Source organism: Prinia subflava, chromosome 13 (assembly GCF_021018805.1).
Source record: "Prinia subflava isolate CZ2003 ecotype Zambia chromosome 13, Cam_Psub_1.2, whole genome shotgun sequence".
Lineage (NCBI taxonomy): Eukaryota > Metazoa > Chordata > Aves > Passeriformes > Cisticolidae > Prinia > Prinia subflava.
The window spans coordinates 5,480,871-5,491,651 of NC_086259.1; the positions used below are offsets into that span (position 1 = coordinate 5,480,871).

The 10,781-nt window shown below is 42.7% G+C and overlaps 1 protein-coding gene across 1 annotated transcript; it reads left to right on the plus strand.

Moving 5' to 3' along the window:
- Positions 1–5,886: 5,886 nt before the first annotated feature.
- Positions 5,887–10,781, plus strand: CLEC3A (C-type lectin domain family 3 member A). Its single transcript, XM_063410382.1, has 3 exons — positions 5,887–6,001; positions 7,606–7,686; positions 10,355–10,781. The coding sequence occupies exons 1-3, from the start codon at positions 5,887–5,889 to the stop codon at positions 10,744–10,746; spliced, it is 588 nt and encodes a 195-aa protein (XP_063266452.1). The 3' UTR covers positions 10,747–10,781.

Here is a 10,781-nt window from a genome sequence, read left to right on the forward strand (position 1 = left end):
TCCAAGCCTGGGGCCTGGCATGGGAGCTGATTATGCCTGTGCAGGGGACAGTGCTGCTCCCAAAGCACTGAAGCAGGGTCAGCTGCCTGCAGATCCTGTGACTCAAGTTTTGGGCTGGCAAGGCAGAAAGCCTCAGCCTTTGAGCAGAACCTCCAAGCCCTTGGTGAAGTGCAGCCACCAAAGGCAGACACAATCACACACTCCTGACAAGTCTGAATTTCCATCCTGATGAGGAAAATCCAGCAAACATCTACACACCCCAAAATACAATCCCTGCTCTGCCTGGCCCTCCTGGCAGTGCAGGGCAGCACTGGTGGAAGCTGCTGGCAGCCTATGGATGTGCAACTCAGGCTGTCTGGAGAATTTCACAGTGCCTAAACCAAGGCTTTATCCAGTTCAGTTTGTCTGGCACACATAAGGATGAGCAGAACCTGGTGAGATCATGTTAATGTGAGGCTGGAAAACCTCATATTAGGGTGGCTGTGATGATCAAACCCAAAATATTTAAAGGGAGAAATTAAATGCTCAGGATGTCTTTAGGTCATTTCCAGGAAGGTAAAAAGGCAGCACACATTACAGGAGAAAAAATAGCACAACAGGTAATTTGTGTTTACAAAAGAGAAAGAGATACATTCTCACACACATCCCGAGGGCTAAAAGAGCTGAGCTGCTGCCAGGAGTTTCCAACATGGAAACTTTGCCAAGTCCACAGGAGCAGCATTTTAAAAGATTCCACTCAACTCTTCTATTTGCACCTGGACTGCAAAGAAATTTATTTAAATTTTCTCCTAGGCTCCCTTATCTTTAGAGATGCCAGAATCAGCTGATCTGTAAAAGGTCCCTTTTTCTGAGAGGGGTTTTGGTTTGCTCTCTGCATATTTCTCATATCCAGCAAAACACTGATCTCTAAATAAGCACCCATTTCTTTGGGGTATTTCCTGTCTGGAAAAACAGGCAATGACTGACAGAAAAACACAGCACCTTCTTCTCTTTGCAGCTAAAGGCCTGGAGTAATAACAATTTGGCAACTCTGTCATTCCTCTGAGATACCTGAACACCATAAGGAGGGACCTGTGTCAGTGCAGAGTGCATTGGGCTGGAAACCCAAAGAAGAGCTCAGTGGCTTTTCTCACCTTGCTTTTGTAGATTTGGTGAATCTCTGCTGTATTCTGAGTCTCTCTGGCCTGCATCAGCTGTGTTCTCTCTGTTTTACCACCTGTAATCCATATCCAGTGCCATGGCAAGAGAATGGCAGGAATACAGTGAGATGATTCAGTCACACAGACAAGATGATGCCATTTGTCTTAAAGATGTGTGATAGATGTAAGACAAGCCTTTCTGTTGCATTTTGCAAATCATTTCCCCTCCTCTCTGCTTGCTGAGACCCAGCTGTGAGATGCTTTGTGACAAAGACCCCCAAAATAAGAGCTACAAAAAGCACTTATTCCAGAAGCTCTAAATACTGCCCTGGTTCATCTTTTCAGTTCATATACACTATTATATCTCTTTTTTTAATTTTTTTTTTTTTTTACAGCATGGGAATTGAAAAGCACTGGACCTGTAGGTAATAATAGCTCAGTTTGGAGCTGGAAAATACCACGTTGAGAAGCATATTTATTGATCAGTCAGTAACAGTCCCCAGTGCCAAGGTGAGGCATGTGCTTGGGAGAGCAGAATCACACATCTAAAGACATGAATGTCCTCATTTCAAAACTCACTGACACTCAGTGCAGATCACTGGTGGGCAGCCTGGTTCTGCCATAAACCTGGAATCACCTTTAATTCTGTTAGACAGAGCAGATCACTTGTACCCAGCAAATCTCCTTTCAAAACACCAAATTAGCATGACAGGAAAAAACTGGACCCAATGGCAAAACCCCAAAATATCATTAATAACTTTCACAAAACCTCACATACCATAATGGCTAGCTCTTCTCTTTTCTAAACACAGTTTGTTTGTACAAATTTCCCCAAAATAACTTTGGTCTTGGGATGTCAACCACAATCCTACCTCGTGCCTCTTAGGACTGAGATCAAATCCTGAAGAAAGGCTTTGCAAGACTTTCCAAGGCCAAAGAAACCAAGCACACAGTAATTTTCCAAGCACAACAATCTTTGACTAGGAGAGTTTACAAAATTTACTACATTAAATTGAGACAAATAAAAATCAACCAGTGGATCCCATTTACCCAAGACAGACATAAAAACTGATGGATTGGAGGTGATAAGCTTTTTACTGACCTTTGTGGGAAACCTTTTATTAACCTTTCTGTTATCTACTTTTATTGACCATCCTGGCTCTTCAGATTGCCTCACTTGCAATTCCTCAGCCTGGCAACAGCTCTGATCAGTTTTTATTTTATCTTTATACTCCCGTAGAATGGGCAAATAATGACTCACCTACTCACCAAAGAAATGGCTTCATTTTCCTAAAGCTGAGCTGAATTTTTTAGAACTGAAACACTGCAAGAAGAATAGAGTTTGCTTTGATTCCAGGAGCAGATACAGCCCACACATCTCCCATTTGGTCAAACATCCCACAGCACAGTTAGCTCTGGAGCACAAGGGGATTGTAGGTCTCAGTAAAACACAGACAATCCAACAGACTGAAGCACTAAATCTTTTTAGAGCTATTTTTACAAGTGCTGTTGTACATCTGCAGCCAGACCTATTTCAGGAGCTCAGTGTCCAGTCCTCATCTCACACTGGCTTCTCATATTCTGTGCCCCATTGCATGTTCTTTCCATAAACCTAGGGATGGCTGAGAATGGAGAGGAAAAAACTGCTGTATGAAGACTTTTCCTGAGCCAATTTACAGGAGCATATAAAGGTAGAACTGTCTCTGAAGGAAACAGGGTTTTTACCTTGAAGAGTCTCTGTGGAGAAACTGAAAAAAAGCCTTTTTACCAAAGGATGTTTATGCTCTGAATGGTCTGGTTGTCTGAAAGCAAATGGAATGAGGTGGGGAGATGGGAGCCAAAACCCCAGGTGCCACTGCAGCACAGCAACTCTGGCTTTTGCAAGATGTTTCTTATCAGACAGAGCACTTCAAGAAAAAATCCACAATCCCATCCTAGTCTGGATGCAGCTGTAAAGCAATGAGAATATTTATATCTATATAGTATATTCTGATAAGGAAAGGGGAATCATTTGTTTCAGGAAAAATGACTTCTATCTGTGTATAATTGTGTTCACTCCCTGGGCTATATTATATTACTGTAACTATGCCAGTAAAAGAAAAATTCCACCTCTAAATGACATTATAATGTTGATTTCAAGCCCATGCACAGCCCAGGTAGTCACTTCAGGGATTCTCCTGTGTGGCTCCATTTCCTGCTTCCTCACAGTAGCACTGCCAGGTTACATCTTCCCAGCACATATTTTGACTGTTCTCTGGCTCTCCTGCCCACACACCATACCCAAGAAGTTCAGCCTGCTTCCCCAGTTCCTATAGGTTAGTCATAAATGTGGAAGCTGTTTCTTGGGTACTCCAGAGGAACTCTAGCCCCTATGTCCTTCTGGTCTGTCCCAGCAGCTGCAAGGGTGGCTGTGTGATTCACTTTTTAGGAGTCAAGTCCAGCTGAGCTACATGCAGACTGGCAAATTGGTCAGACTAACCACTGAATGAGGGAGATTAAGCTTTCAGAACAGAATTTCAACTCTGTTCTTGAAAGGACATTACACAGCATACTCCAAAAAGCAGTTTTTCACTCAGGCTCTTGGCCAAGAGCTGTCAGAATACCAAACCCATGTTTTCTTTATCCCTCTGTTTCTAGTGACTTGTGTGCTGGCCCAGTAGAGTACAGATCTTTCTCTGTCAGACTCATTTCACAGGAAGAAAAGGAGCCTGTGTTAGCAGGCTCAAGTTCCTTGGGGCAGGAACAAATCCATTCTGGTACAGAGACACAAACACACACTAAGGGCCTGTTGACCCAGCTACTGCTCCAGCCTCTCCCAAAGCCTGCAGGACAGTTAAGCTCCACATGAAACAGCTCCAGGGGTCTGCAGCTCCCTTCTCAAGGCAACCTAAAATGAGCACAGTTTAATTTGTCAGGTTGAAAGCAGCAGTGGTTCAGGATCAGCTTCATGATCAATTCCCCAAGATCTGAGAAGGCACAAGTGAAAAACGAACAGGAGGCAGTTATTGATTCAGCCATCTGCCCTTAATTAACTTATATTGATGCCCCAATACCACTGGGATAAAGTACAGATCAAGCCTGAACTTTGGGCTTGTTCTAAAGGACAGATTAGATCTTGAACTAGACTCATGCAAAGCTCCTTCTTTTCCTCTCTGCCAGCTCACATTTCAGTTCTGGTGTGCTAGCTGGAATGCCAGCCCTTCCCACATTTACCATGGGCTGAAATTTGCAGCTGGGTGAGATGTTTTGGGCACTTCTGGGTGGGTGGGACCCACAGCAGCCATCCCTGGTGTGCTGTGCTCCAAAACAGCTCTGAGGACCGAGCAATGTTGATCCAGAAGTTTCCCTACACAATGTATGTTAAAACTTCAATATTTTGGAGCAGGACCACTGGAACTGAGTTTGATCATATCAGGATGCATTTATGGAAAGTTTCTTAGCTCGTGGTTAAGACATGTTTGCTCCTTACAGGCTATGGGAATACAGGGAGTTGTTTAAAGGTGTCCAGGACAGACAGGGCAGGTCTGGTTTGCACTGGAAGTACTGAGGTGCCTTTGTGGGGGTTGGAAAAAGCCAGCAAGAATTCATGCAGTACACCAGCATGTTCCTAAATCCCAGCTTTCTTTTAATAAAGTAGGAAGTCCCTTGATCTTACAGTCCTGATTAAAAAAAAAAAAAGTCAGCAATGTGAGCAGAATGTAATCAAGGCAGAAGTGGCCAAGGGATGTCAGGAAGAAAGCTCTGAAGGACATGAACTGCACCAGCCAGCACCTAGCAATGGCTTTGGTGTCCACATGTTAATAAAACCCTCTTTTAATGGGGGAGAAAGAAAAGGAAAGGAAAAAAGAAAACGAGAATTATGATGGATGAGAATATTTTTGTGACAATTTCCTTTGTTCACTAAAATCAGAGAGAGGTTCTACTTCTTATAGCAATCACAATTAAAGGCAGCCTCACAGAAGTCCATAGAGCCCAAGGGCAAATGAAAGAGATTCAAACTCAGAGAGCTCTCCAGACTCCAGGGTGACACTGTCCTGCTTCCAGCACCTTGTGTTTTACTCTAGAGTCAGAACTTGGGAACCTTTGGGAGAGCATTGCTACCTTTTGCTCCCCTGACTGGACTCTGCTGATTGCTGTTCTCAACCAGAAATGCAGTGATATCTCTCAGGCACTGACTAACTCTTCACAAACCAATGAATGCACTCCTCCCATAATGTGATTTTAATGTATTTATTCTCTGTATGGGTCTGTAGTTGCAGTGTCTGCGTTTATTGAGGGAGCAGCATCCTGGTTTGCTTCAGTGGGAGGTGATGGCCACTTTCATGACTTAAGCAGCCTGGGGCAGAGCCATGCTGGGGAGCCTCTGGCACTTGTGGAAATCCTCTGGCTGCCCCTCCTGGAGGCTGGCAGGGCACAAACATCCGCCTGGATTTCCATAGGGTTTGGCTCCGGAGCCCAAACAGGAGACGCGGCACTGACGGGTGAGGCAGGCAGGGCAGTGTCCAGGGCTGGTACAGCTGAGCTCAGGATGGAAACAGCACTTCCAGATGGGATTGAGAACAAGGGGGTGCCTCATGCTGCAGCCAGCTCAGGCACTGCACACATTTCGTAAGAGAGGAGCCCAGCCAAGGCTGCCAGCACACCTTATAAAGCTGACCTCGGGCAGTCCCGCTGAGATGGGTCTGGGTCACCTCTCAGACTGCTAAAGGGATCTCTTCAAGCTCTGCTTGGGGTCTTTCAAGGAGACATGGCACAAACTGGACTGATGATTTTTCTACTCATAAGCCTACTACTGCTGGATCAGACCGTCAGCCAGGCTTCCAAATTCAAAGGCAGGAAGCACAGCAAACGTAGAGTGAAAGGTACTGGGTCTGAACGGGGAGGAGGGAGAGAAGCTTATGGACTATGCAAATTTACTGTGTACTTAAACAGCATTGCATGAACCAGAAACTAACATTACACAAATATTTATTTGTAAAGGACACTTGAGTCTATATTATATCTGTCTTTGAAATATTTTTATGTGAGTTAGCAAAGCCACAAATAAGGTGCCAGAATGAATTAGGGAAATAGAGCTGTGCAAGAGCTGCAAATATATTGCTCTGTTCTGGCTGTTCACCTCTGCCAATGTTATTTAGAGCTCACAGGTACAGCTGAGAGGGAACTCTGCTGATCATTCTTAGTTATGTAGCTACATTGACCAAGATCAGAAAAATGCAAATTCATGTATATAGGGGAAACAAGCAGAAGTATTCAGGCTCCAAGGATTACTGTTCAGATTTTTCTACCATTTCCTAATTTTAACAGAATGCCTATCTACTCTTTGTGGAATATTATTCCTCTTGAATGAAAAGTACAATGGCAAGTCAAACTAATTAGCAGGTTAACATCAAAGAATTAGCCAGAGAAGATAAAGCATCAGTTCCCACAGCAAAGCTTACAGAGTAAATACAAAACCACAGGATGTTGTTTAGAAATGTCTGTGTGTTTAATTTAAAGACTTATTTCTAATAAAAGCGGGTATGACGGCACCTCACTAATGGCAAATATTTGAACTCCTAGTTAATTAAAAAGCTGTGGCTTTGATAAAGCCATTGTACAAGAACATTGAGCTGCTCTGGAGCCACACAGTTGTAGACACTTCCTTCTCTTCTGGGATCTCTGGGGTTTTAAGCTTAGGGGTCCTAAGGACAGGCTGCTCAGACATTTTTTGTGCCAGCACAAAGTAGCACTGATTGGAGATCAGAGAATTCTGCCTTGGGGAAGTAGGGAGCACTGAAAGACATTATAATGATTAAAAAAAGATGGAGAAGAGGACATGAAAATGGAGCTATGTGCAAGTTGGCTTCTTTTCTTGTCCCATGATATTCTTGGTGCTTTTTAAAGTGCTACAAAATGCTGATTTTGTGTGACTCAAGTCCCCAGGCCCTCTCTGCACTGAGGGACAGAGGAAGGCTAATCCTGGGAAGTAGAGATTGCAGCTCAGCAAGCACATCTGCAACATTCAGACTGTCAAGGTTGGGTTTTATTTGTTGTTCCTCTCTGTGCTAAAACAAGAGTTGTGTAAAACTTTCATGCTGACAGAAATAACATTTCTTTGAAGAAAGACAACTTGTGTCTTGCCATTTTTTGTATGTCACGTCCATACACCAGAGTGTACAGGGTCAAAAGAAAAAGGAACACTTTCTATAAATTAGATACCAGCTCACTAAATAATGATTACCTGCAACAATCCATGATTTTCAAATAGTTTTTAGGGCAACATCCATGATCAAATATGAGAAGGTGGGTTTCTTGTGATTTTATAGGAATCCTAGAAGAATGTTTTCATTAAGGACAAATCTTTTAAAAGAATCAAAATGCAATGCAGCAACCCATGATATTTTGAAACAGCTTTTAACATGTTATTTTTATTTTTTTCACTATTTGCATAACTGTTAATTTCTGTATATTCTTTTTGCGTAAGAAAAAGATGACCTGAAGACCCAGATTGACAAATTGTGGCGAGAAGTAAATGCTCTGAAGGAAATACAAGCACTCCAGACAGGTAAAGCAGCTGTTGTGGTCAGTGGCCTCCAAAAGTTCTCACTGCCTCTCTTCTTCACTCCCATCCCTCTCTTTAATGGGATTTTACAACTGAGGAGTACAGCTCCATCAAAGCATGGTGTGCCAAAACTTTACCAGACAGAAAGTGCTGAAGGAAGCATTCAAGTGAAATCAGGTCTCTACTAATGGGGAATGAGTGGTGATTCTTCACTGAGAGCAAGAGGGATTTTTGTCTTTGCTATGCACAACTTCAGGCTCTGAGTTTTGTATCATCCAAGGCAGCACAATGAGGATTCCTGGGTCTGAGGGTTTTGGTGCTCAGCGAGTTAAGTGCCCAGCTTTGATATGAACATATATTCAAATGTGAACATTGCCATAAACCTTCAAGGTTATATCCACTGTGAGTTCAGAAATATTCTGGACCAATGTGCAGAGTCCTTAAAGTATTTAAATAACCAGATGGAAATTTCCAAATGAAATAAGAAGGATAAATACACAACTAGACAGTTGTGCTTTTTCACAGCTGTTGACACAAAACCTGGCATTTAAACATGTACAAGAGGACATTACAGAGGAAATTACATCATTCTCATGAAACAGAACATATTTTCCTTAGGGATGGTAATATCTGGGTCATTCAGTTTTATGTCTTGGGTTACATAGAGGTTTTTGGGCTTTACAAAATATTTTTATTTCAAATGTCTTATAAGAAGTCTTCAGAAGTTTCTTAAAAGAGGGAGCCTGTGCTAGACAAATAACGCTTGTTTAAAAGTAATTCTTGCGTTGCTTCCAGAAGGAGCTTGGGAGGAAGCATGCAGTGGCTTAGAAATGAAACCAGAACTGGGAGCCTTTCTCTCCTCAAAACTTATTTTGAGCTTTATTCTAAATTTATAACCCACACTGTGCAACTGGAATCCAAATCTGGCAAAAAGACACCTATCACCCCCCTAGCTCTGACTGTCTTTGTTCATGTCCTTATAAAAACTGAAAAAAGGAGCTCCATTTTCAGCTTATGGACATTTCCAAGACCCACCTTAAAAATCTGATTTCTTCTTTTGCTTGAACTTCCTGGAGCTCCTTTCTACATAGAGTGAAATGTGAAATGCTGCCACACAGCATTTTGCAGCACATACTTTCTCCCTAAAGACATCCAGTCCTTATCATTGCTGCAGCATTGCTGAAGTAAAGTCTCTCTGATCTTTCACAGAAATATACATTTGCTAAAGCATTTCACATTTAATAATTAGGTTCATTATTTTGGCCATTGGAAGGGTTAAAATTTGAAGGTTAAACCCTAATAGAAAATTATGACTCTGAAAATGCAGCTAAGGAGTGCAGTGAATACAACTGGAAATACTAAAAACTTGAGACATAGGATGTGGTCCAAAGCGACTTCCATATCCTGTTCATCAGAGACATAATTATTTTTTTACAAGAACAGATGACAGGAATTAGATTATAGAAAACATCAGGACAGAAGATATACATACATACAAGAAGAGCTTAAGCAAAAAGTGATATAATCTGCAAGTAATAACATGCAATATTCTGAAAATAATTGTCACAGGAGTCTATTCCAGGCCTTTGGTCCTTCCTCAGCTCAGAAGAAACACTCCAGCAAGAAGGGTTCATCTTGCCATTATTATTTTTCTTGAGAGAATCAGTTTTCCACAAATCTGAATTAGGAGAGCTGGAAGGCAAAGTTTAAGGATTCCCTCCTGTGTTCCTGCCCCCAGAGACCTCAGGCTGGAACAACCCCAGCAGCAGGCAATTCCAGTGACAGAGAAGCTGCCAAATTAACCCTCTGGTCCATTTGGACTTTACATCAAGGCTTCCCCAGCAGAAGTAAAAGTAAACAGATTTATAAATTCAAAATTTAGAAGATTGAGTCCAGATTGTCATGTAAACTCTGTAATAAGTGTGCACTTTTTAAAAATACTCATAGATTTAAGTCACTATACCTCATTTGGATTTAGAGTTTGAAGAGGGAGACTTTGCTGGAAAGAAAATAAATTAATGCTAAGGGAGGTGAATATGCAATCTTCTACAGGTAGAATTACACTTTTATTAATCACTCAGAGATTTGTGTTATGAATTTCAAGTCAATATTTTCCTGGTCAGCAGGACACATTTAATACAGCACATTTCCATGCTGCCTTTGCTTGATGGAAACTGAGCTTAGATAAGATGTAAAAATTTACCTTACTTAAATATCACCAATATTAAAAGACATTTAGATCTGTCTCTGCTATAAAGACAAATACAGATTTTCTGACAACCAACTTATAGCTGGCAACAAAACAGACATCCACACCTCATCCATTCCATCAGTTTCAAGATGGAATAAGGTAGAAAATGTGTGAAAGTAGGATTGTTTAGTAAAAGGGGCACTGAGAACAGGCCTGGGTTATATTTCAGCAGTCTGTTCCCAAAGGCATGTGGATGTGCTGGCTGCACACAGGGTCCTACATGAACTGGAGCATCAGCAGGTAAGTCTGACCTTACCCCAGATTTCAGGCCCACTCTGTGGAGTCAAGAGCCTTTCACTTGCTGAAGGATTTTCCTGCTCAAGTTTCAATGTGCTTTTGGAAAATTATCATTTGGAGAACCCTTACTGAAAGCTGAGGCCCACACTAGCACTGAAGGTGCAAACTCCTGTCTGTTCACAGTGTGTCTTCGTGGGACCAAGGCCCACAAGAAATGCTACCTCATGTCAGAGGGCACCAAACATTTCCACGAAGCCAATGAAGACTGCATAACCAAGGGGGGGACACTGGCTATCCCGAGGAACAACGAGGAAACAAACATCCTGCGAGACTACGGCAAGAGGAGCGTGCCCGCGGTGCCCGAGTTCTGGCTGGGGGTCACCGACATGGTCCACGAAGGGAGCTTTGTTGATGTCAATGGCATGGCTCTGCAGTACTTCAACTGGGACCGCGGCCAGCCCAGCGGGGGCAAGCGGGAGAACTGCGTGTCCCTGTCCCAGTCCTCCCAAGGCAGGTGGGCGGATGCAGCCTGCCGCACCGCCAAGAGATACGTGTGTGAATTCCTGATCCCGTAATCACGCACACAAACCAAACCACCACGGCCACGTTT